Here is a 26,537-nt window from a genome sequence, read left to right as displayed (position 1 = left end):
ATTCCGCTTCTGAAGACAACCCCAAGTAACAGAAGCGCATTTGCACATGGACAGAACTGTAAGCCCGAGAGACGGACGGGCACATATGGACTGGGGACAGTCAGAGCCAGAGAGCTAGGGCACAAACCGCGCAGGGTGATGAGAGTACACCTGCGGTCAGGGTGTTGTGTGCGAGTGAGCATGTGGGCGTGTGACATCTGCTCCGGAACTGGTGGCCGCGCAGTCTGGCCTGGCAAGGCTTCCAGGTGGAAGAGAAGCAGGTGGCTCTGTTCCCGGAATGTGAATGAGGGAGCGGAGCCCGGGCTTAGAGAAGACAATGTTCCCTGGCGGGAACTCGTAATCTACGCCAAGGCTTGGACAGGGCATGAAACTCATGATCTAGCTTCCCGGCCCAAGCTTCGGACGGAGCCGGAAGCCCGCAGCGGGGACAGCCTGGATGGCCAGCAAACAGCGCCCCCGGGAAGCCGCGGTGTGGGCCCCGCCGCGTCCCCCAGCTAGAGCCGCGGCTCCAAGCTCCCGCCACTCTCCCGCGCAGCCGGCACTACATACCATTTAAAAATAACACCCACGTGCGCCGGTAAACAAGCGCGCGCGCTTGGCGGTGCCGCGCGCTCCGGGCGAGCCATTGCGGCGCGCGCCCGCCCTCCTCCCGCACGTGTCAGCCGACTCCGCCCGCGCCGTTCGGGCGCCGCTCAGGCTCCTCCCCCTCGGCTGGCCGCGTGCCGCCCCCCGAGCCCCGAGCGCCTGGGCTTCCCTGGCCCTGGGCCCCCCGTGTGATGCCAGGCGTGCTCCGCTGAGTGCTCTCCAACTTTCCTCCTCTGACGCTTGCGCTTCGCGTCGAGACCCATCGCCCCAGGTGTGCTCCTTCCCTCCCGTCCCCACTCCAGCCCTCTCACGTCCCCCACCGGTTAACTTTCCCTCCGCACGCGGAGGGCTGGCTTCTGGTTTCTCCCCTCCTACCTCCCACCACTCCTTAGAATTTTACTCGATTGTTTATTATTTGCTGGAGGGTGGGGGACGGAGGGGACGTCTGGGACCCGGAGAATGGTGGCCGCGGCCAGTCAGCGCGCGGCGTGGCTTGACGAGTAAGGGGCGCAGCGAATGGCTTCGCGGCGTGGAGCTCTGGGGTCACGCGCGTGTGGATACAATGACATCATCTGTTTGTACGCGTCGAACTAGCTTGGTGCAGGGGCGGGGCCGTACGTCACTTGAGTGACGGGCCCCGCGCAAAGCCCGGAGCCGGGAGTCGGGCGGGTGGGCGGGCTTCTGCGTAGGCTGGGTTGGGCTTTTTTGTGTGTGTGTGTACGGGGTGCTGCGGAGCCCGCTCTAGACACTTATCTCCAGTGGGAGGATTTAAGAAAAAAAAAAAATTAAGTTTTGGTGTGCAAGTAGCATGCAGTGCATTCTTAGTGCACAGATGAATGATTTCGGCACCAATCATTGGAAAAAGACTTGTAAAGAGGTCTTTTTTAAAAAAGTAAAAAATGTACAATTAGACGTTTGCAGTCATTTGCAAATTAGATTCAAATTATTTCCCATTCACAATTGTTCAAAATCTGCTCTTGCGTTTAGGAATGGGGCAATCATTTGCCTTTTTTTTTCTGAGTTAGTTACACTTCTTCCCTCGTTTGCCATGAAATCCATGAAAAGTGAAACACGATTGTGGTCCGGCGTCCTGGGTAAGAGATTCAGGGCAAACCTCTTGGTGCCGGATCAAATCTGAGGGCATCAGCTTATCGAAGTCCTGAAGGCTTGACCAACATCTTCACTTGTCAATATATCCACGCCGAGGTAACCCTTGCCATCTGCGATCGGCATCTTATCTCGGGTGTTACTTGGTGTCGGGTTCTCAATGGGAATCGGACACCAGGGCGTGCCCAGAGCCCAGCGGAGGACGCTCTGGACGGGGACCCTGGGCGCCAGGCGTCCTGCCCCGAGTCAAGGATACCAATCAGCGGCACTGGGAGAGCGTTTGGGGCTCTGCGCTCCCTCTACCTTCCTCTCCTGGGCCCGCACCGCGCTCTGTTGTCGTTGAGGCTCGGGGGCCGGGAGGAGGAGCCCCGCGGGGAAGGCTGCGGGAGCCCGCCGAGTCCTGGCCCGCGGCGCGCGCCGGGACACCCACGCCTGCGGCCCGGCGGAGCGGGGCCGAGCCGCGCAGGCGCGCACGCGAGCGCACAGACACACACGGACACCAGCACACCCGGGCTCGCCGCCCAGCCCTCCCCCTGGGCGGAGACCACCCACCCGCCCGCCGTCATCTTAGGTTGAGGCACCCTGCGTGTGTCTATAACTTTGTGCTGCCGCCGCGGCCGCCCTGCTCGTGGAAGGGAAGAGGAGGAATGTGGAAGGCGGCGGCGCGCCGGCTGACAGGCGGTTCCTCGGGCGGGCTGCGGTGGCGGCCGGAGCGCCTCTCCTTCGCCAAGGTTGCGCGACCCTCCTTCGCCGTGCCCCGGGCCCGCGCGGGATTGTGCGTCCTCTCCCCCCGTCCCTGAAGGGAAGGAACCGAGGTAGGCGCCGGAGCTGTGCAGCGGGGCGGCCGCCTTCCCGGTGACTCCGGATCTGCTTCCGAGCTGGGCCAGGCGCTTCCCTTTTCCCTCCCCGTGACTCGGTTTGCGCGCCCCTCTTCTCTCCCGCTAGTGTTTTTAAAGGACTTGAGCGAAGGGGGGAAAACTGTCAAGATGGCAGCAGCGGGAGCAAGGAGGTGATGAACGTGCTGGTCCGGGTTTTCTTGCGACCCGGGAGACTTGGCGCTTCCCGACCTGTTGGAAGATTTATGTTCTGACTTGCTTCCCCCCCCACCCCCCCCCCCGTCCTTTCTTGGGAAAGGGGTGGAGGGCAGAGCGTCCGTGAGAAAATAAACCACACAAACCCCAAAAGTAACCCTTTCTGCTAAGCTCGACCCTTGGCGAACACCCGCCGAGCTGCTTGCCCCCCCTTCTTCCCGTATTTTCTTTTTCGCTGGAAGTGACAAGGGCCCGTCTGCGCTCGGACCCGCGTTCGCCCTCGCGGCCCGCGGGCGAAGAGGGGAGAAGGGAGCTGCCCGCCCGGTCCCCGGCCTTGGGCCCGGCCCCCAAGAGGGGGTTGTCAGGGGGGCGCGGTGCTTGCAGGGCTGGGGGCGCGGAGAGGAGCCCTGCAAAGACGCCAGACTTTGGCCGCGGCGCCGCGGGGAGCACTTGAACGGGCCCGAGCGAAACATAAACAAACGCACGCCCGCCCGAGCTAGGGCTCGAGCGAGGCTGGGCTGCGCCGGCGCCCGTGCTGACCGCTTTAAAGGCGCGGCCCGCGCCCCTCCCCCGGCCCGCCCCTCCCCCTTCGTCCCCGCCCAGCACCTAGCCCCGGAGACCTGCAGATCTGGCGGCGGCGGGGGGAGGGTGCTCCCCAGTGCGAGCCCGTCGATTCGCCTGCGTCTCCCCCGCGGCCTGACCAGGGGGCGGTGTCTGCTGCGCCAGGTTCGGGACGCACGTCTCCAAGTCTGCCTGCTCCTGGAAGGCGGGCGCGGTGCGGTCGGGAAGCGGCGCGGCGGCGGAAGACTTGCCGAGGACTGGGCTCCAGACCGGGATAACCAACTCCCCTTTTTTCTCCACTCGTACTTCCCCAGGCGGCGGCAGTAGCGGCGGCGGCGCCCGGGAGTCCTAGCCTTCGCAGCGTCCCCGTCCCTCCCCCGTAGCACCCCGCCCGGGCAGAGCAGGGAGCGCGAGAGCCCGAGCCGCGGGGCGGGCGGCGAAGATGGCAGAGGCGCCGGCCTCCCCGGCCCCTCTCTCTCCGCTCGAAGTGGAGCTGGACCCGGAGTTCGAGCCGCAGAGCCGACCGCGCTCCTGTACGTGGCCCCTGCAGAGGCCGGAGCTCCAGGGAAGCCCGGCCAAACCCTCGGGGGAGGCGGCCGCTGATTCCATGATCCCCGAGGAGGAGGACGATGAAGACGACGAGGACGGCGGCGGTCGGGCCGGCTCGGCCATGGCGATCGGCGGCGGCGGGAGCAGCACGCTGGGAGCCGGGATGCTCCTTGAGGACTCGGCTCGGCTGCTGGCTCCCGGAGGGCAGGACCCGGGGTCTGGGCCAGCCCCCGCGGCGGGCGCGCTGAGCGGAGGGACGCAGACGCCGCTGCAGCCTCAGCAGCCACTGCCACCACCGCAGCCGGGGGCGGCTGGGGGCTCCGGGCAGCCGAGGAAATGCTCGTCGCGGCGGAACGCCTGGGGGAACCTGTCCTACGCCGACCTGATCACTCGCGCCATCCAGAGCTCCCCGGACCAACGGCTCACGCTGTCCCAGATCTACGAGTGGATGGTGCGCTGCGTGCCCTACTTCAATGATAAGGGCGACAGCAACAGCTCTGCGGGCTGGAAGGTGCGTACCTACCTCGGGCGGGTGGTGGGACTCGCCGGCCTCCTGCGCAGCGCCAGGCGTCCCTTCGCTTCGTGGAGCGCGCCTACCGGCGTTGGGGACTGGGGTTGGCAGAGAGCCTGGGCTGTGGGTCTTTGGGGAGTTTTGTGTGACCCCAAAGGAAGGGTACCCGAGGCGGCCGGGGGGGGGGCGGCGGGGGGGAAGGAGGCTCCCTGGGAAATGTCGGGCATGGTCAGGTTCTGAGAAGGGGCAAGGGACTTTGGAGAGAGAAGGACAGACGGACAAGAGTGCTTATGCTGTATTCCCGGACAGCGCGGAGCAGGTAGGTCCGAGGCCAACTTTGGAGTAGAATTCACCGTGGTGGGGGTGCGGCGAGGACGCTGCGGTTGGAGTGCGGGGACGTGGGATTGTGTTTGGGACTCGGTGCCTGGAGGAGGAGTTGGATTTGAGTTTTCCAGGAGCTTGGTGCGTTGTCACTAGCTGGGTGAGAACCCTAGGGTCCAAGTTTCGGGCTTGTGGGTGTTAACTTCCACAGGCATGAGGATATCACTAGAAAAACCAGTGGTTGCAAACATCTCCCTGGCGGGCTCTCTGTGAACACCTGTATTGCTCAGAGATGTCTTTTCAGTCAGCCTGCCCCCAGTAGCCTGAGATGTTCTGGGGTCTGGAAGAGGTCAGCTCTGCCATCTCAAGGCAGTGTGGCCGCACCTGCTGCTCCGGCCGCGGCCAGGACTCTGGCCTTGTTTGAGGTGGGGTCCAGGTGTGGAGGCCTGGAGGCCGGGTGCCTCACTGAGGCCTTTGGAAGGGAGGTTTGGTGGCAGGGCTGGGCTGTAATGGCTTCTGCCAATAAGTGAACCTGAAGAGAGGCTCTCTACTGTTCCTTTTCAGCCTCTTGGGGGCACTGGACACGTGGTAGGGAGAGAGGTGTGGAAAGGCCTATGATGTAATGACTTCCTGCAGTTGGGCACCGAGAGAGATTAGCTCCTGTGCCCTTGCTGATACCCAGCTGCTTTGCTCCTCCTGGCCCCTTCCCCCAAGATATGAATGTGTCAGTGCCAGGCAGAAGAGGCTCCTGCGCATTTGGAGATACTAATTGCTTATCAGTTGCTTCTATTTGCAATTAGTTGCTGCTTTTTTTTTTTTTTAAATTAAAGAGGTAGTTGCTTCCTCCTCCTGTCCCTTCCTTTATTGTCTTTGGGGAGCCCTGTATCTTCCTGGGTTTCAATAGGTGTATAAAATAACATGTAGTGGAGAATTGAAGCGTTGGAGAGGAGGCTGTATATGAAAAACTAAATAATTTAGTGTATTGAGTTTTAATTTGCTTAAAAATAAAATCCTTGTAAAGTTCCTTAAAAAAATTATGGCCAATATTGGAGTGGCCTTGTTTAGATTTAAACCTTTTTTAGATTAAACAAACTTTAAAAGCAAAATGTGTGCTTTGATATTATTCCACAAATCTGTTTCATTTCCTTTAACAAATGCTGACAGTATGAATGCTACATATGATTTAATTTTATTGCTTTGCAAAGGAGTGCCAGTTGTGTGATATGAGGGCTCTTTAGAGAAAGGCCGAGAGTTCTGTTTCACAGCCGTGCTAATGTGATACCTTTTAAAATTGAGTTTCCAAGTGGATAGCAAGGGTTAATCTCAGTCTACAGTATCAGGAAGGGGTGAGTTTACTGGATTTAAGAAGATAGATTTGGGATTTTGGAGTATTTTTCAAATTTCTCACATTCATTCTTGGAATTTAGTCCTGCATTTTTTGAATTTGGTGCATAGATACTGTTAATTGCAAGTTAGCTAACTTTCAACTTAGTTAACATAGGGAGGGTTTTCAGCTTTCCTATGATTTTTACCATTAAGAAGTAATTTCATGCTATTGTGCTTATAGGTAAAATTAACAGTTTGATAACATTGGATTTAAAAAAATAATTATGTGAGAAAGTGGTATTATCAAAAGTAACTGAATTGCTAATTATATTTTTATTATAACTTGCACAATTTGCAGTAGAGATTTTGGGCCTAGTCATAAACTTGGTGGTTTTATGTCCTAAGCCATTTTTGGTCTCATAGTTCCTTTTTTCTTTCTCTGCTATCTTATTTCTCTTTAACCAAAATTTTATGAAATATTGTAAATTGAAACTCTCAAGCCTTAATATGTTTCATACAGGGCACACATTTTATGATTATTTTTACTGTAAATGGTTACATCAGTTCCACTTCTGAGTATTATGTGATAACTAATTCTTGAAGACTATAGGGATATCATTTAAAGAGTTTTTGTAAGATGACCTTTATCAAAAGATGCAGCCATGCAAAAACTTCCAAATCTTTGATGATGGTGAAGGCCCTTTGAGACTGGGGCTGGTTTCATATTCTGATTATGACTACTAGCCAACCCTATTGTGCTTGTGGTTTAGTGGGGGCAGAAGACGAGGGAAAAGGGAGAGGTCAGGAGCTGATTGTGACCCATATTCATGGGTCCAAGTTTCAGGAGTTGAATCCTATCATGATTAGTCATTTTGGAAGCATCTGTGTGCATTTAAACCACATTACTTTCATTCTGAGTTATGTATTTGAGTTTTTAACCCCTAAAAATGTCTAGAATTCAGGTTAATGTCTCCTAGACATGTGTGTACATAGGCACAGTATGCAGGGTCCAGGCCTTACTTCTTTTGTGGCTTTTTAGGCCATTGCATTATGAGAGCCTATAACCAGAATTATGACCCTAAGGTCATAGAATGAAAGAGGCTTTGGAGATCAGAATCGAATCAGTGGTTTGAAGCCCTGGTTGCATGTTAGAATCACCTGAGAACCTTTAAAAACTATCGCTACCCAGAGAACCTGATTTAATTGTGCTGGTGGGTGGATTAGTGTTTATTGTTTAGGGAGGGGAGGGAGGTTTGAAATTTCTCAGGTGATTCTAATATACAGCCAGGATGAGGTTTGTTGATCTAGTTCAGTGGTCGGCAAACTCATTAGTCAACAGAGCCAAATATCAACAGTGCAACGATTGAAATTTCTTTTGAGAGCCAAATTTTTTAAACTTAAACTATATAGGTAGGTACATTGTTATTAACTTAATTAGGGTACTCCTAAGGCTTAGGAAGAGCCATACTCAAGGGGCCAAAGAGCCGCATGTGGCTCGAGAGCCGCAGTTTGCCAACCACGGATCTAGTTCAACCCTTTATTTAATAGGTGAAGAACCTGATTCTTGAAGTTAATGACTTTTCTAAGATCACACAGCTAGTTAGTACAGAGGTAATTAGTAGCCGCAGTTCTAGAGATCGTTGTTCTTAATCACACGGTTTTCCTCTTTAAATTGATCTTTTTAAAAGGTCATTTACTAAGTAATGTGTTCCCTTAACATAAGTAGAGGTTGTTTTCTTGAAAAACATATTTGCCTCTCAATCTAGTCTTGGTTATTATTTCAGCATCAGAAAGACAGATGAATGTTGATGGAGGCCGAGGAGTGCATCATGTTTGTAGAGCTGTCCAGTGCCTATCAGTATGCGTATTTGGGAACTGTGAAGTGACAAAAGTGGCAAAAAAAAAAAAAAAAAGATAGCATTTTAACAAAAAGAGGATGTTCTTGGCTAACTTAGGTTTGTTAGTTACCTGCTGTGCCAGGGAGAACGGTGATGGCTATCTCACAGGTTCCCGTACCTCAGGCATTTAAGTAGAAGTGAATAATCAGATGTGGTTAAGAGGGGAAAAGGTTACATTTCTTTTAATTCCCATTAAACGTACTTGCACTGCACCCATAATTAAACTGTTGAGAGTGGTTCCTCCTGACTTGGGCAGACGTCTAGGACTCCAGCGTTTACCTTGTAAGGCCTGTTTACTGCTTGTCTCCTACATGCACGCACACACCTGCATTGCCCACGGATCAGGGCACTGAGATATGATGCAGCCATGAGTTTCTGTGGTGGCTCCCACAGTTTCACAAATGTAGGCTGCTGCTGCTGCTGCAGAGGGTGACTGCTCAGGAGACCGGGTCTTCCTTCGTAGGATAATGTGCACTCTTAGAGCATCTTCCCAAGGTGAAGAGATGAGGGCTGACCTGCCACATAAATCTTGTTTACGTGCCCACTGTTGCAGTTTTTTTCAGAGTAATGCATTCAGTTCCTTTTCAACATACTGTATTAAGAAAATGTTAGTTTAACCGCACTTTTATGTTTAAAAAATACATATTTAAAGTTTCAAAATGACAAAGTCATAATAATTCCATATTGTCTCATAATTTTGACCTCAGTCGCCTTTGGAGTAACTCACCAAAGGGCCAGTTATGGTGGTGTGTGAGGAATCTGTCTTCTGCTGGGCCCATGTTGCCAGAAGGCTGTTTTGTAATTTCCTTTGGCAGTACTGTCATCGTCAGTGATTCTCAACTAATACACTTCCTCTTCCTTCAGCAGCAATACATGAGGGGGACTGTTTTCCTCTTTCTCAAAGCTGTGTCATCGACCCATGAAGTGAAGAAACTGGCCCTTTTGGACTTTGATCTGTGAGCCCTATGTAGCAGAGAGACTCTTTAAAAAAGAAGTGAAGTGTTGGTTTTGATATGTTTATCTCCTTAGAAAATGAAATGAAACTATGCAGGCTTATTTTTAGGAGCTTTTAGGAGAGTTCTATTTTAAGAGAATGACACCATACAAGAACATCTTGTAGTTAAACTTTTTAATACTCGTGATTCTTACTTAAAACCTGCAAGATATTTTTATTTGGTAAATTAATGGAGAGGCCTTGTCCCACTAAAAAGTCATTTACTTGCTCTGGAAAAGTTAAGCAGACTCCATCCATCCAAAGATCTTGATTAAAAAATGCAAAGATAAGACTTTTAGGCCTGTGCGTTCTGGTGAGGTGTCCCACTTACCCATTGCTTGTCCCTGAAGCTGGACAGAGTGTGGGATTTCTTTTGTTTTCATACACATTCATCTCACCTGTAGGGAACAGCCTTGGTCCTATGCTTGACTCCTCATTTTTCTCCACACCTTTTCCTGTATCACAAATTGAGGGGTCCTGAAGATTCACTTTGGCTTTTTGCTGCTAAAGAAGTCCTTTGGGATGACATACATACAGGTGCGTGAGCATCAGCAGATATTACAGCTGAGGTACAGTAAGTGAGTAAAAGATTGAGAAGAGAAAACTCTTTTTACCCATTTGCATCACATGCCATTTCATTCATTCAGCAAATATTTATGAGAGGCATACTGTGTGCAGGGCATTCTGCTGGCCCCAGGGATCTAGTAGTAGCACAAGACAAATAAGGTTTCAGTTCACAGGAGTTCACAGTCTATTGGGGGAAGACAGAAAATAAACATGCAAATATGTGCTCTGTGAACTTGTCCTTATTGTCCATTCTCTTGCCTTTTTTCACATGCGTACTTCTGCTTTCCCTCGTGTTTCAGCTCTGGCTTGACGCTGGCCTTTACTTCTCTGCAGATTATTTTCAGCTTGCTTTGGAGATGCAAGGCCACTGTAATGTGGCTGCTGCAGTTTGGGAGAAGCGGGGCTTTGCCAAATTCACCTAGATTAGAGCATATCTGGGGCCCTGGACTGATCTGGGAGCCCCAATTCCTGTCTCATGGGGCCTGGTGTGGGACGGACCTCCCCCTGGAGAGTGGATGTGGAGCCTTGAGACAGACAAACGTATCTGCAACTGTTCTTGCCTCAAATTCAGAACTAAAGGAGGTCTTAGAGAGCATCTAACTATTTTACAGGCGAGGAAACGGAGTTAAGAGTGTCCTCGTGAGCCCAGAGCACCACTGTCAGTAATGTCTGCTGCTAACCCTTGTGGTTTCACAGCTGTTCGTGCCAGTGCCTCCATTTCTGCAAAGTCTTCATTTGCTCCTTTCTGCTCCCCTCCCCCTCCTCTAGGCCAGCTCACACAGAGTGGCTGTGTTTCTCTTTTTTTCATTCTCAGCTCACCTTGCTGAAAAGGCCTACTTTATCCACCCTACCCGGCCCACGCCTGACTCCTGCCTGTTTCCTTCGTCATTTTTCTGTGACTCCTGTATATTCCCAATCACAGTGTAAGAGCCATGAGAGAGCGTGCAATGTGTCTACCAAACAAATAAGTGTTTCTGATACTTGGAGCTGCTTTTAGGATCACCATGTCCTCAGCCCATGAGGACAGCCTTTTCTGGGGTTTGACACTGAAAGGGGCTGATGTGACTCAGGAGTGAGGTTATGTCACGTGCTAGAGTCTGGATACTTGTCGCTATGAAGGTGGCCCAAGTCTTAGACCTCCTGTGTTGATGTTGGTATGATGTAGTGTAATTATGAAATGATGCTCTGCTATCTAAGGCATTTCTCACAGTGTCTTGTTTCCTACTGTAGACGTCCCTGAAAAAGCTTGATCAGTGCCAGTCACAACCCATCACAGAAACTGAGGGAAACCTGATCTTGGGATGACCTTTCATTAAGAGAAAGTTGATATCCAGCCTGTCACCTTTGTGTGTATCGCACTTTATACAGCATCAATACGTACTGTCTAGAAAGCGTCACCACGGAATTGTTCTGCCTCACATTGACGTATCCACTTATATATAGGAGCCAAGTTGTATAGAGCTAAGTTGTCCATAATGTTCTGCATTTAGGGGCATCAGTCTCAGACGTGTTGAGGTTTTGTCATGGATTGGAAAATAGATGTCACATATGAAGGAAGAAGAGAAACCACCTTTTCGAGAGGGACCTTTTCAGGGGGCCAGTCTGTAGCTCTTTCGAGGTAGAGTTTTCTGAACAGGTGGTTAGGCTGGTGATTGTGATAAAAGACCTCGATTTTGATCACATCACCGCCACAGACAAACTCAGTACCTTTAACCATTTTATTCTTGACCAAACAACTCTTACTTCTCAGCATCACAATTTCCCCAATTGGGAAAATAAGTAAAGTAGCAGGCATCCATAGATTTATTTTAAAAAATTTAAATTCTTAATTGTTCCATAGACTATTGTGATGTATTGCTCCATCAGTTTCCCATGGGTTGAGGGGATGGTAAAACGTAAACATATGACTGGAGTACTCTGGGCCTTTCTAGAGTGTGTGTCTTCTCTTCAGTTGGATTTCTTTTTTGAGACTTTTATCTTGAGATTTTTTTCTCTTTGTAGTGTGGCAGTTAACTAATATGCGATAACATTACAAAATGAAATGGACTACTCTGATGGGCTGAGGTCCTTCCAGTACTTGCTACTCGAGTAATCCCTTATGGTGAAGATGCCAGGTTAACTTCTGGGTGCTCACCAGGTCTGCATGTCCAGATGCACCCCAATCCTGCAGTGGAGAGGCGAACACAGAGCAAGGAAAGCTCCTGGCAGCCTTGTTGGAGGGCAAGGCCAATGCAGGAAGTGACCCCTGCCCCAAGCAAATGAACTGCATTAGCTTTCCCCTGGAAAAGTGAATTCATAGAAAAATCCAACAGAGATACCTTTGGGAGTTTTCAGTACATGTTTGTAATTTCTTATTTATTTCTTTTAAGACCTTTACGTGTGTGGGAGAATTCATGTCATATTTTTCCTTGTGTTTAGAGAAATTAATAACTTGGTTCCTGATGCCATTGATAATTTATTTTAAATTCAGAGCCAGCAGAGGGAGTACACAAGATTTTAAGCTGATCTCAAGTATTTTTCCCCATATAGCTAAAGTGGTACCTTGATTAAAAACAATCAAGATCTAATATGTCATGCTTCTGTGTAGGCATATGTCATCATGATAAAAGGATAGCTTGGAAGAGAGAAGAGCAGTTAAAAACCTTAGGTAACTTTTTAAAGGAAACCTTGTTATTCTAAAACTCATGTTCATATCCCATCCCCAAATAGTTAAATGAAAGCCCTTTTAACTGAAAAATCTCCTCCCTGCCTTTAATCTTGTTGCTATTCCACTTCTGACGATATATGTGAATGTCCATCTATACCTAATACCAAATCTCAGAGAATGTGTCTGGATCAGTATAATAATCTGTTTTAGTGCTATTTTGGTTGAGACTTTTGATATTTTCCAAAACTTCAGTTTCCCATGGGTTGAGAGAATGGTAAAAACTACATCATCTCCAACTCAGATTTCGTAGTCCTGGATCCACTGGAGATCATAACTTTTGAATTTTTTTTTACATTTCTGTGATGCCATAATTTGTCATTTTCCTCCACTTTGCCCCATATTTTGGTTTTGGTGATTTACTTTAATTTGGGAGTTACAGTGGGTTGAAAAGTATCCCTTCCAAAATTCGTGTCTACCTGGAACCTTAGAACTCATTTGGAAATAGGCTCTTTCCAGAGGTAATTGGTTAAATTAAGATGAGGTCATACTGGACTAGGGTGGGCCCTAACTTCGATGACTGGTTTCCTTGAGAGAAGAGGGGAGCACATAGATGTGGAGAAGGCGGAGTGAAGGCTGAGGCGAAGACTGGAGCGATGCAGTTCCCAGCCCAGGAGCCCCGGGAGGAGGCAAGGCGGGATCCTCTCCTGGAGCCTGCAGAGGGGCATGGCCCTGCCAGCACCTTCAGTTTGGACTTACAGCTTCCAGCGCTGAGAGAATGCATTTTTGTTTTTTGAAGCCCCTACATTTGCAGTAACTTGTTGTGCTAACATTAGGACACAGAAGCACAGGGATGGAAGAGAGGGACAGGCAGGGTTGCAGATAGAGAATAACGTTTTAATTAGATTAAAATTAAAATGTTAATCATTCATAGGCAACTTGCTGGTAACTTAAATTTCATTCTTTTTCCTGCTGTGAGGGGAAGCAGGGAGGCACGAGTTCTCCTTGGTTTCCCAGTTAGAACTATCAGAACGTTTCCCTCCCTCTCATGTCTGCCGTGGCTTGTCCTAGGCTCCCTCTCCACTTACTGAATTTCTTCTTGGCCTGGCTTGGGAAGCTGGTGGTGAGGCTTCACACCCCATGCCTCACAGTCCTGGTGGAGTGTGGGCTGTGAGATTTACAGTACGGCCATGTGGCCTGGATGACAGCTTTGGTCTAGAACAGCCGGCCTTCCAGGCTCCTCATTGGAAGGAGGTGTTGAAGCAGAATCCTCTCCTCCCTGTTCCTGTCAGGGCTTGAGAAGATGGAGCCCTGTCAGGTTCATTATCTCCGACGGTGGTGAGGCTAATCCAGAATCTCTCTCGAGTCCCCTCAGCTCCTAATTAACACCCATCACTGCACAGTTACCCATTTTGTGTGTGATGAGAACTTTTAAATTTACTCTCGTAATACATTCAAATGTGTAGTGTTAACTATAATATGTAATGTGTATTATTAACTACAGTCACCTGGTGTATATTTTATCCCCATGCCTTGCTTATTTTATAACTGGAAGGTTATACCTTTTGAAAATAGCTGCTATTTTAAAAGTTGCTACTATGTGCCACGTTCTTTACATATATTACCACTAACCCTCGAGTTAATCCTTGGGAGCACCGTCTTGCATGCTTGTCTTCCAAGTGTGGCTGACTCAGGTAACTAACACCCCTCTGTGTGTTGATGGGAGAGTGGACTTGGACCCGTGACTCGGGCTCCTTCCCTTGATTTTTGCATGAACTGGTAACTTCATGGAGTCAGTGGTGGGCTTTTAGTGGGGAGCTGGAGGAGTGGCTTTAGAGTTCTTTCAGACACCTGTTGGTTTGGGGATTCATTTCTGTTTGGTCACTGACTTGTGTGACTGCGGTTTACTGTGGGTCAGATACAAAGGGAGACATGGTGTGTAGAAATCCTTTGGGTTGGGCTATTATCTCTGAGAAATTCTCCCTTGGGCGAACAGGGGGTCTCTGCTTCCATAGGCTTTAGGTAGGTAGGTGAATGGAGACACCACCACCAAGAAAAGCAGATTTCTGGGGGTGGGGGGTGGGGGAGGGTATTTACAAGAAGTTCCTGGCAGAAGTTTGGCTGCGGAATCAGATCTCATAATTAAAGGTATTAAAAATATTTTGTGAGTGGTTGACTCTTTGCAATGCAGTTACTAGGGTTTAAGGCAGGCTGCCAAGACAGAAACAGAAAATGTTGCATAATGTAAGTTGCTGGCCAGGTTAAAGTGTTTATTTCTGTTGAAGAGCTTACTGCTTTTGTCTTCAAGGTAAAAATGTCTATGAGTAGGACCTAAAATGCTGGTTTTAATTGGCTGCAGGAATTGCAGAACCCATGTGCCCTAAGATAAAAATGTGGCTAGCAGAATACTAATCTCATGTGTGTGTTGGAAAAAATTTCAGAACTCTCAGTTTCATAGTAAAGATAGGTGAGTAGTGTCTGGATTGTGTCCAGAAGATAGACTGAAACCCCATGATAAATGCAGAGCAGGCAGAATGGTTCTGCCTGATAACTGAATATAGCCACGGTGTGAGGGAGGGGAGGGGCTGGAGGCAGTTGCAGAGGGTGGCCATGACCATGGTAGACTTTTAAAGGTACAAATCTGGCTGTAAACCTGAAATTTAAGGAGAGCATAAAATTATATCCAATATAATTGCTTGTGAGATGTCTTCTTGAAAATTGGTAGTACATTAGAAAGATCAAGTGGATAGTTAAGTCATTAACTCACATAATTCAAGTCTCAAAATTGATTCCCCCCCCCCCCGAATTGTCCTAATAATTGATTTTGAAAATGACATTTCTTTCATCATAAACGATCTAGACAGCTGCCTTGGTACCCCATATTTGATACATAATTTTTGGCTGAGTGATGTTCAAAACCTCTTGCTCACATTCCTCTAACCTTTTTGAATTTTTTATTTTACTTAATATTTGAAAAAAATATCACTATAATAACTGTAATAGTTTTATAAAGTAAAATGCTTTCTCTAGATCTCTTCATCAGAACTTTTCATGTTGGTAAATTCCTAAAAAAATCGTACCCAATTTAAAACTCAGTGTTGCTGCAGCTCTTCCAGGGTTTTTACCTCACACCAGAGCTGTCACTGGGGCTGCCTACCAGCGTTCCTTTCCCAGCGAAGGACTTGTTAATCTAACCCTCGTACTTTTGTATCTCAGTCTGTATTGGGTACCTGCCCCCGCCCCCCCCCCGCCCCCCAGTTTGTAGAATGAGAAGGCATACTTCTAGTAACTGATTATTTTGCAGTACAGTTCCCTTAACAGATTAATTTGCCATGTATGAATGTACCCTATCATTCAAATAAATAGTGGTCCATGGACTCAATTTTAAGCAAGGTAATTTCCTTTAGGTAAAAATTGAAACTCTGAGCCTAAGCATTCTTCTGATTTTTGTAACAGAATAATGATCAGGTAGGTCAGGTGTATCATTTGTGTAAGCCCGAGAGGCCTGGAATGGGCTATGAGAAGGTTGTAGGCCTGATTATTTTAAAGTTGTCTTTGAGCTGATACCAGTATGAGTGTGCTTGCTTTGGCACACATGGGCTCTTAGGCTCCTGAGAGAGAACTTCCTAGGTGAGCTGGTATACTTTTCTTGAAATGAGTGCCCTAGATCAGGCCTTCTATCTCCAACCCTGTCCAATAAAGATAAGCTTACAGCCTTCTGCTTGAATAAATGCATGTCCTCTGCTGAACTGAATTATCCAAATCAGTCCTATTTCATGCCCTCCCTTTCCATAAAGATCCTTATTGCAGGCTGAAAGTCTAGGTCACTTGGGCCATATTTAGGCTTTACCACTTTCCTCCTTCACATCAGTTGCTAAGGAGAAATTTGGCACTTGATCATGGGCATCATTTAGTAGGTGTGTTCTTTGGGAGGAAGGGAGAGGTTTATTCCTCCAGTCATATAAAATCAGGGAATGCTTTGAGTCAGTTTGTGGGCAGTTTAGTACTGAGTAAGTGCAGTACCATGTGTTAAGTTAGGAAAGCTAACTTGTGCTAGTGAAAACTCTTCTAAATCAAGTTTAAAGTGATTATTTAACAAATGAATGCTTGTATTAAAAAATTCTCATTTTTAGGATGCAGATTTATCTACAGTATAGTTTTCTAATCAAATAAAAAACTTTGAATTGATGAATCAGTTTTCGCTATTAACAAAGTGGAAATACATCTGGATTTTTCTCTCTGGCCTCCCAGTGTTGATCTTGTTTATGTGAGCAGAAATAATTTCACCTGTCTGTCTGTCTGTGTTACCTGCCCTGAGATTCCGTGGTCTGTTTTGTGTTCATCATTCTGACCTAAACAGGATCGTAAAGCTTTCAAACATTTTCCCCAGCTTGTTACTTCATGCATCTATGCTACTCAAGAAGGAAGAGGAGAAAATAACTCGCTTGATTTTATCATCTGCATCACATGATCTTTACAACTTTGAAAACTCATTTGTCAGTGTGGTTACTGGGAGGACAGTTCACCACATTCTCTGAGAGTTACTTCTTCAATCTCTTCCCTTGCCTTCCCTTTAAAGAAAAACATTTAATTTTGCTCAGGGATAAATTTTACTGTTTTTTTCTGGTACATGATTTCAAAGTTGATGATTTGTTTGTGAGAAGTTACAGGTCTTTGCCTTGTGTTCCTAGTTATTAACTCTTCTGAAAAAACAACACAAAATAGCACATCTTGTTAAAAGGGTTTCCTGATAGGTCTTTGGACTGGTACCAGGTCTTTGGCAAATGAGGGCTGCCTTGACCACCTAGCCATTTCAGGTTTTTGAACCCAAGACAGCTGACGTTGGGTTGATCCTTAGATCCATCTCAGACTAAACGTTTCAGTTTTACTTGCCCGAGTTGTTCCCAGTTGCTCGCTCATTCTTTTCTCTCTCCTTTTATGTTTCCTCGACATTTTCTAAAGGAGGCTTCTTCTCTCTTTCCCATCCACCTGTCTTCTCTCTCTGACTTTTTCCTGCATCATGGTTTTCAACCTTACTGCATTTGAGAATTACCCAAGGAGCTTTAAAAAATCCCTTGTGTCTGGGTCCCATCCTAGGCCAGTCAGGTCAGAATCTCCAGGTATACGGCGTGGGCATCTATGTTTTTAAAGCTCCCATCTGATTTCAATGGATAGTTAAGATTGAGAACCATTGTCTTAGAAAAATGAGAGATCTTGGCTGTGGAAGTTACCAACTATTTTTGTATTGACTTTTAGATCTATTTTCACCTTCTTGTCCATGGGAAGATTACAAGGTGGAGTTTGCTCCCTGGAAGCTCCGTATTAAAAGGAGCACCGTCAATTTGGGATCTAAGAGAACAGTTGGCCTCCAGGACAAGGGCATCATTGCTTAACAAGCTGTGTTTATCTAGGATCTCCTCCTGTACTTCCTTTCCTATAAATGAATGTGGCTTTTTTAAAGTTTCCAACTCCCACTTGTTTTTCTAGTCTGTAGTGGACCCCAGTTAACTTATTTTGAAGTTTTCAGGAATTTGTTAGAAGAGATGGTGCTATTTCAAGTCATTGCGTAAGACTTGAAAACTGAGACACACAAAGTTAGTGTTCCTTCTCTGTGCAACCTGCTCTGATATCCCAGCGGGTCTACTGTAGCCTGGTGCCTCCGTTAGAGGTCCTGTAAGAGTGATCTCCAGATCAGCATCACATAGGAACATCCAGGAATCTGTTAGGAATGCAGATTCTTGGGCCCACCCCAGACACACTGAATCAGGAACTCTGGACCTAACCATCTGTATTGTAACAAGGCCTCCAGGTACTTCTGCAAGTTGAAGTTTGAGAACCACTGCTTGTAAGTCCTTTGCTAAGTCTGGAATTCCTCTGAATTCCTAGGAGTCAAAAATCAAAATTCTCATGCCATCTTGGCTTCAGAATCCAGACAAGAGTGGGAAAAGATGAACAGCCAGGCTGTGGTTGTGTCTGTTGAAATGTAGCAGAGACCTAGACTCCGACAGAGCCTCATTGCTGTGTAGCTTTCTGCACAGAGCAAGGGCACCCACCGCCCTGCAGGGTAATGAAGGACCTGCTCAGGTGCATTGGGGGAGCCAAGTGTGCGTCCTAGTCACACATTGTGTGCAGAGGATTCGTGTTTAGCTTGGCTTCTTTCTGTTTTCTGATCTTTCCCCTTGTTTGTTTTGGTCTTTGGGAAATGTTCCTCATTTTCAGACCAGCACCAGACAGGGGAGTAGTCGCACTGACTCATCCACAGACAGACGTGGGACATGTGGGAGAAAGATAAGATTAAAATGTGCTGGGTGTAATCAGTGTGAGAGGGTGAGTGAAGGGAAAGTGATGCAGCTCTCGTGACGAGGCCCGAGGCGAGGCCATGGTGAGGAGATGGCATCCGTCTTGGCTCCGACACCAAAAAGGCACACGGCCTCTCCCACCACAAGGTGAAGCCAGGTAAAGATCAGAACCAGTGATGGCTGCGTGTGGGTATCATTGGATTCTGTAGTCCATTAAGCAGGGCCTCTGATCGGCCGTATCAGGCATAGCTGATGGCTTTAGGAATATAAATAGTGCAAAGAACAGTGGGTTGGCCAGGACTTGGAAGTTCATTTCAGGATCTCTTAGCAGCTGCTTAGGAATGTTGTCTGAGATTCATAAATACTCTTATATCTGACACATTAAAAAACAAACAAAAACACAGGATTTGTTTGCATTACAGGATGCTCGCATATTCTTCTGTATGCAGCATATCTTTTCCTACAAGAAGTACTGTCCGAGGTGGCGTGGCTTGGGTGCTGCGCCTCAGAGGGGTTTCTCCTTGGGAATGGGAGGGCAGGCACATCACTCTCCTCACATTCCCCAGGATTCGTGGGAAGGATCCAGAGGCAGGCCCAGGTGCGGAGACATCAGAAGGTTATTGCAGTGGTGGGATCAGCTGCATCCGGGGACTTATGTCTGTGGCCAGCGTTTGGAGGAGGGTCCTGAATGTCGTGCCATTAACACTGTCAACAGCCTTGGCCGGGTTGCTCAGTTGGTTAGAGCACTGTCCCAATACGCAGGTTTGATCCCTGGTCAGGGCATATACAAGAATCAATCAATGAATGTATGAGTAAGTGGGACAACAAATTGATCTCTCTCTCTCTCTCTCTCTCTCTCTCTCTCTCTCTCTCTCTCTCTCTCTCTCTCAAATGAATAAGTAAAAACAAACAAAGCCCCACTGTAAACAGCATTCAAAATTGGGCTCCAAGGAGAGTACTAGGGACTTTTGAGATCAGACATCAGTCAGATGCAGCTGGTGGGAACTTGAAGGGCTTAGGACAGTGGGATGCTTCCCACAGCTGCCACTGCTCACAGATGAAGCATGTACACACGTGTCAGTTCACTTCCATTTTGATTTTCCAAAAGGGTGCTCGAATATTTGGGGGACAGGGATGGGAGGGTATCTTGAAAATATCTGGTTTCTAGGATGCATTTTCAGAGGAGTGGAGTGCCTTCAGGAACAGTCAGGCTCATAGGAGAAGCCTGTCTGTCAGCAGTCTAGAAGGTGTGGCTTCCAGCCGAGGATCAGAGGGATCTGAGTGCTTGGCCCCTGTGGCCCAGATAAGAAGATGGTACTAGGGACATCTCTCTGCTCAACATTCTTTGGAAATCCCCGCTGGGAGGCCATAGAGGAGGGCTTTGGTTTTGAGAAGAAGGTCCCTGTGTCTCTGACTTCTGCATAAGGCTGAGTTGGGGAGAGTTGTAGTTGAAATTGGAAAGCTTTTATCCCCTCCCCACCAAAAGGGCAAAAACCATCAGATCTTCAGTCTGCATTGGTACAAATAGGTGTGATGTGTGTAGTCACAGCCTTAGGTTTACCTGTCATTTTCATGGTCATAACTAAAAGCTACTGTTGACTGAACATTTATTATGTGGCAGACACTGCTGAGAGCTTTATAGGTATTAGGTCTTCCTCTTTACAGATGAGAAAATTGACATACAGGCTGGTTAAGTGACTTAGCCAAGGCCGGACAGTTGGTAGGTGATAGAGGTGGGATATCTGCATCGGCATGTCTCTACTTTGACAAAATAAACGCTAAAATTGCTAATTTATTCAAGCTTTAGGGATTTTGATTTTAAAATACTGCCTGAGACTTCACTGGGTTGTTCCTCTCACTTCTCTCATTTTGGTTTAAAAAAAAAAAAGAGAAAGGAGGGAAGCTTGCATGATCTTCTGTAAAAATTAAGACACATGTGTTCTACCTGGCTTGTCACTCTTTCAGAACACACAAAGAACAGAGTGGAGTGTTAGGTTGTGGACAGGCATTCGCAGTGAACTCAAAGACCTTTAAGACTTGCACTCCTGTGAAATGTAATTATTCTTAAGGATGGGACTTTCCAAATTGCCTCTTTCCCCAGGCTGCCAAACAGATGTGTCTTCCAAGGCAGGTGACCCAGGTTGTATTTTGCAGATTCAGAAATGAGACAGAGACGCTTTCACTCGGCACCACATCTGAATTTCCCTGCAGCCACTGCTTTTCCGCTCTTCCTTTCCCCTGTGGAAGCAGAAGCGGCCTAAGTGTGTTCTACCACTGGGTGAGCAGCCATGTCATGCTTGGCCTGGTTTCGGAAGCAAATTGCTCATTCAGGTCTAGCTTTTATTCTCTTCTTTGGATCTGCTTCACACTTTGAGGCCCAGGACATTGTGTGTGATGGTTTAAGAAGGTGAACTGACGTGAACAGGTGTTGAATGATGGAAGCATCAGGACAAGGGGGCCAAGTTTCGGACGATGCGGGTGGTTAATTGATTGGCAAAGAGGGATCCTCTAGTGTTGGGTGATGGCCCAGTAAAACTACCTTGGCAGGAGCTGGAGGGTTATAGTTGTGTGATTGTGATGACATATCAGGGGCAATGGCTGGGTTTAGGACAGTTAGACCATTATGTAATCTCTTCAGAGAGCATTATCTAACAACACATACGTACTCTCAGTTAAATGGTATCATTAATGAGCACATTTTATAATTAAAAATGGAACCATTGAGACACTTTGGGGAGGAAAGTGACCCATAGCAGTTCATACTCTGGAATGAAAAAGGGAAAAGCAGAGTTATTCTGTGGCTCTGGAATAATAAAAATAACGTTTTTGCTTTGATAGTGTTTTCCAAGGAGTTTAGAATTACGAATAATTTCTTCTTTGTCGAAGTGGGAGAAGCGTTCTGTCCGTAAACTAAATCCCAGAGTCCCCTGTGCTCGAGGGGCAAAGGAATGAGAAGAAAGAAATAGGAAACTGTATGTTCCATCTTTTCTCCATTATCACCCTTTCATGAAAAATGATCTGCAGCTTGCTGCCAAAGCTTTGTTACAAGAACTTGGTTGTCTGGTATTTCTCATCTGCGTGAAAAATAAAAAGCATCTCCATTTTCTCTGAGATTAATGATAAAGATAAAGCTTTCTCAATACTTTAAAATATAGGCTTCATACTCTCTAAGAAAAGCCTTTCAAACAACCAAGGCTATTTTTTGAATATTATATAAAGAGTTTTAATTGTCATATAGGGACAAAATATTTTCCTTGCACTCTTTTACCCCCACAGAAAGAAGGGGAAATCAACCTTCTCTCTTGGTTGGCTTGGCATGGGCCATTTATTTACTGGCCACTTCAGTGCCTGCCAGTTGCTTTTAGATTAAGTAGAGGGATCATCCTAAACATCTTGTTCTCCAGATGTGGGAAGCAGGCCCGGCAGACTTGTGACTTGTCCTAAGACTCGTGGTGAGTGGCGGTGAAGGTGAAGCATGTGCTAAGAAGCCCAAGATTCCCAGCCCTGTGTTCTAGCAGGAGACAGTGTTCCTCCGAGAAGTCACATGGAAGTCTCTGGAACTAGTTGTGAGAACTCGGAAACATCTCTTTTCTCAGTCATTGGCAAATAACATTTTTCAAAGAGGTTAGACTTTTTAAAATGAAAATTTCACATTCTGCCTGTAAACAGAGCTGTCTTAAAAGAGCTAGGAGAAAATAAGTGAGCTGTTTGTAAGATAATTCATTTACCCTATAAACCTTAATACCTGTCAGTTGGGTTTTTGTCATGTAGATAAGTGACTCCTAGAAGATATTAAAGGGTGGATTTATTTACTTATTTATTTTTGAGGAGGTAATTTTTCAGGGCAGATTTTTGATATTTTGATTTCTCTTGCTTCCTATATATAAAGATAGGAAAGCCAAGTCTGACCCAGAAAAAATAGTGCAGTAGGTCAGTCTACCCCTCAATCTATTATTCACCACCTATGTTAGGTGTAACTGGCCCCACATCTGCCAGCCCAGTATCCATCTCACCTGGGCCCTGTATCCTCAGGGATTTTCTAGGGGAAGGACTCATCTGAGAAGCAAATTAATGCTAAATTGATAATAGAACCTCTTGAGTTGTGGAACTGAACGCCTTGGATGTTATCTGATTTAACCCATTATTTCTGGATGAGGAGATTAAGGATGAGAGACGCAAAGGAGCTCACCTGGAAGGGCACAGTGACGAACTGAGTTGGTGGTCACCACAGTCGCCACTTTTGGAGGAAGAGCCCGAGCTGCTGTCATGAAGACCTGAACATGCCTACACTTGTCTGGACACGCTCCTCACTTCAGACACCACTACATCATTCTCCAGGGAGGAACAAGGCTTTGTAATTGGCGGTTGCCAGTGTGGAGGCATTCTGTGGAAATGTACCTGTGGGAGACATCCTCAGGCGGCCAAAATGCTGCCTATAAACCTCCAGACCTGGGAGAGGGATTACCTGGTGGCAAAGGAGCAAGCCCATCACTGTATCCAAAGTGATGGGACCTGAGTTTTCTACGTGGTTGTAACTTGGAGGGTTGTGACTTTGGGGGAAAGCATTACACACCATGTCATGTTCCAACAATAAGGTGCCTTGTGCCAGAGGAGTGGGCACAGTTAGCTGAATCAGTGGCTTTATTTGGCAGCAGTTAGCGGCAAGGGAAATTCACAGTTTTACCAGTCGTAATGCTGGGCCGTCCATACATTAAGTACTGTTTGGTAGACTTGGATCTCTTTTATTGGGAATTAAATTCCCTAAGCAGTTTTCTGTAACTGTTAAAGTCAGAGTGACAATGCTAAGCTCTTCTGCAGGTATTGGAGAAGTGTGGTGGTCTTTGTAACAAGCAATTTCTTTGGCTTTGGCATTGAGAGCGAAAGCCCCACTTCTGGTCACTTTTAATGTTACCTGGAGATTTCAGTCTCAACACTGATTACCGAAAGGTTTGTAAAATGGGTTTCTAATGCTGTTGTGAATTTATCTATGTGCGCTTTAAAGGCGAACTAAAAATACAGAAAATTACCTGACTAAACCTCCTGTGAGCAAAGTTTTCTTAGTAAACACAAATGGTTTGGCAGTTCTGGTCCCTCGGCAGCAGGTTGACGGCCGTGGTGCTAGTTTCAATAGCCTGGGCCAGGGGCCAGGCCTGACCCCAGGACTCACATGACATGATCATTTGGAGACAGAGCACAGGAACGTGCTGCCTGGGCCACACCCATGACCATTCATTCACCTGTTTCAGTCCCCTGGCATGGTGATGCTTGGAAGACCAGATGGATGTAGAAGGGGTCGATGCCTTTGCTGACTTTACAGTGTAGTCAGTGATGGGCATGTGCACACAGAAAGTTGCAGCATTGCTTGGGAGGGCCCCGAGTCTCTCTTGCCTGTGAAGAAAGGAAGTCTTGATGCGCTGTGCATCCTGACAAGTATTTCTGCCCATCCTTCCTCATTTTCACCTTTGGTAATGAAATTTCTGACGGTCTCTAGTGTGTTGTTGGAGTTAATTTTCTGCTGTTGATAAAAGCATTACAGTAATACTTGAAAGAATTCCTTGTAGAAGTTTTGCAACCCTCCAGGAAAAGTGACAAAACACAGAACCCCGCTTGCTAGGGAGGAGGGAGTTGCCGTTCCTTTCGTTGGGCTTTGTTATTTGTTTGTGTAACTGAAAGAATACGGAGTCTGCTTTTTGTAAAGGAGATAACTTGGCTCATCCCTAACGTGCAGAGTGTTGGGTGAATTAATGAGGGGAACACACGTACTAATAATATGTGGCACTTACTTGGTCTTTTGGACGATTTCACCAAGAATCTTGCCATCTGGGAACTCGCATTTATGGGGATGCAGAGCCAATTTTGTATGATACCATTTCCAATGTGTATTTAAAGTGGTTTAGATTTTTATTTGGCTAAAACCTGGGAGGTTGTAGACTAATAAAGTAATAAAGATGATAGCTTTTCCTGAATAGCCTCAGAAGCACTCTAATGAGAGGTAAAAGGCGCAGGAATCTTATTTTATTTCATAGTGATGAAATTCAAACATGGTAGCTCGCACAGGATCATAGAGTTGAATTCACAGTTCAGGGCTTTGACTCTTGCTTTGCCATGTAGAGGAGAAAGACATTTCACTCTACCCTTCTAGGTTCTTTTGGCTGATCTAATAATTAAATCTACATGAGACAGATTAATAAGAGAAAATAACGAAACCTAATTACAAACATTTGTACTGGAACCCCACATACATGAGAGAGTTTGAGACCCCACATACACGAAAGGTTCAGAGACAGAAAGTTAAAATGAAGCATAGATATCACCAGCACCTCAGGCTTCAGAGGGGAGGAAGGTCATTTGTGGGACAATAGATGTTCAGTCACTAGAAGTTTGCCCTGCCCTATAGGTAGGTCATAAAATTTATCTCTGATGATAACTCTCATTTTGGGAAAGGCCCCTGATTTAGATTCTTGTAGGTAGTTAAGGGAGGGGCAGAAGTTGCTGTGAGCCTACAGGGTCTCCCTTGCTTTCAGCTCAAAATAATCCACTTGGCAAAGTAGCATGGCTTGGGAAAACCTGTTCTGAACCATCAGCCACCTAACATTGCTATTTCCAAAGTCTTTAGGTCATGCAGACTCTTTGTCATCTTATTTTCCCAGCTCCTGGGAGCAGAAGTTTCCCACCTGGAGTTTAAATTCTGCTAGAGGTGCCTCAGTCTAAGCCAGATGGGTCGCAAAGCTGGTCCGGGCTCACAGGCCCTTTGGCCTGGGGACCAGCTACTGACTGCTGAGTGGGGATCCCAGTTGACAGTGCATCCATGGCTCCTTCCCTCTCCAGGAGGGGCCTCTGCCCTTCCTCAGCCCTTCAGCAGAGTGCGGCTGGGCTCTCACTCCCAAGACAGCTGAAAGCCTCTGCAGTGTGTGCCCCATACTTTTCCTCTAATTTAGAGATTCCTTTTACCTCCCGTTAGTGCTTCTAAGGTTATTCAGGGCATCTTAGGAGAAGCTATTATTATTATTATTCTACTAGAGGCCCACTACACGAAATTTGTGCACAGGTAGGGTCCCTAGTGGCAGCTGGCTGCCGGCTGGGGCCTTCCTTCATTCCACGCCACCGCCTGGTGGTCAGCGCATGTCATAGCGAGCGATCCAACTCCTGGTGGGTCGAACTCCCAAGGGGACACTTTGCATATAGGCTTCTATATATATAGAATAGTCTGTAGACTGCTAGGTTTTTAGCCAGTCAAAAATCTAAATCACTTTACACATTGGACTCATTATCATCCAACATTGGCCTCCACAGAGTGATGGAGTGTGCTTCCCCAGGCATCTGGGCCTTTCATTCTGGCTCTGCCCTTATGCATCCTGTAAGGTTACATGGGAGAGGGGTGTGTGGCACAGACCCATGATCTGCCCAGGCCCACCTCATTTCCATCTTGCATTCTCAGTAGGTTCCTTGCTACATTATTGTCTCTGAAAACAACACAGATCTGCCATTTCTGGATGGAGCAAGCCTAGGAAAAAGCAAAGACCACCTTACCTTAAGATGTAAATTTCAAATTTATGTTTGTGCTCCAGTTGTACCATAGTGGCAACTTACAAAATTATGTGCAGTATAAAAGGATGAAGCCTAAGGGTAAGGACAGTATAGTACTTGACAGGTGCTGGAGTTAGGCCACACACTTGGCTCTGGAGTTTCATAGCAGCTGAAGCAGAAAGGGACATACGATCAGCTCCCACCTGTGTAACTGGCTTTAAATAAAAACAGATCGGTTTCACAGGAGAAGCTTGGCTTTTTCTGTTACCTAGAAACTTTTTTTCTTAGGACGTCATAAAGGGAGCACTGATCTAATAGATGACATTCTCATATTTGAAATGGAGTTCTCTAAGGTCATGAGCCAGTCTGCTTGTTTGAGTGTTCTTTTCTCAGTGATTTATTTGACTGTTTGTTTGTCCTTGTAAATCCTTTTCTGTAATGCCAGGAGTTTGGTTGGGTGTGCATGGCTCCAGATTTAGGAAGTGACTGGACTTACAGGTGAAGCAATTGGATTAGGTTCTTTGGGAAAGTTCTTGGAGCAGCCCATGGGAGAAAACTGACACAGGTTGGGGAAACTGAGGAATGAGACAAGATAGACCGAAGGCAAAAGTCTTGGT

At 46.9% G+C, this 26,537-nt stretch overlaps 1 protein-coding gene and 1 long non-coding RNA gene across 3 annotated transcripts in view; one reads left to right on the top strand and one right to left on the bottom strand.

Moving 5' to 3' along the window:
- Window positions 1–2,243: 2,243 nt before the first annotated feature.
- The window catches only part of FOXO3 (forkhead box O3), a 111,448-nt gene continuing 87,154 nt past the window's right edge, over window positions 2,244–26,537 (top strand). Inside the window, exons 1-2 of one of the 2 annotated variants that reach the window (XM_006101694.3) lie at window positions 2,244–2,507; window positions 3,599–4,344. In XM_006101694.3, coding sequence (XP_006101756.1) covers window positions 3,727–4,344 — 618 coding nt within the window. In that variant the 5' untranslated portion in view covers window positions 2,244–2,507; window positions 3,599–3,726. Of the gene's footprint in view, window positions 2,508–3,521; window positions 4,345–26,537 lie in introns of those variants that run through there. The other variant, XM_023765128.1, reaches the window with a different exon arrangement.
- LOC111828478 lies at window positions 2,439–3,477 on the bottom strand. The gene is made up of 2 exons (XR_002832364.1): window positions 3,344–3,477; window positions 2,439–2,759 (listed from the first exon to the last, which is right to left on the bottom strand). It is a non-coding gene; the product is annotated as an uncharacterized LOC111828478 (long non-coding RNA).

This window comes from Myotis lucifugus, unplaced genomic scaffold (genome assembly GCF_000147115.1).
Source record: "Myotis lucifugus unplaced genomic scaffold, Myoluc2.0 scaffold_378, whole genome shotgun sequence".
Taxonomy (NCBI): domain Eukaryota; kingdom Metazoa; phylum Chordata; class Mammalia; order Chiroptera; family Vespertilionidae; genus Myotis; species Myotis lucifugus.
The sequence above is the reverse complement of the archived record's forward strand: the minus strand, read 5'-3'. Positions and strand labels throughout refer to the sequence as shown.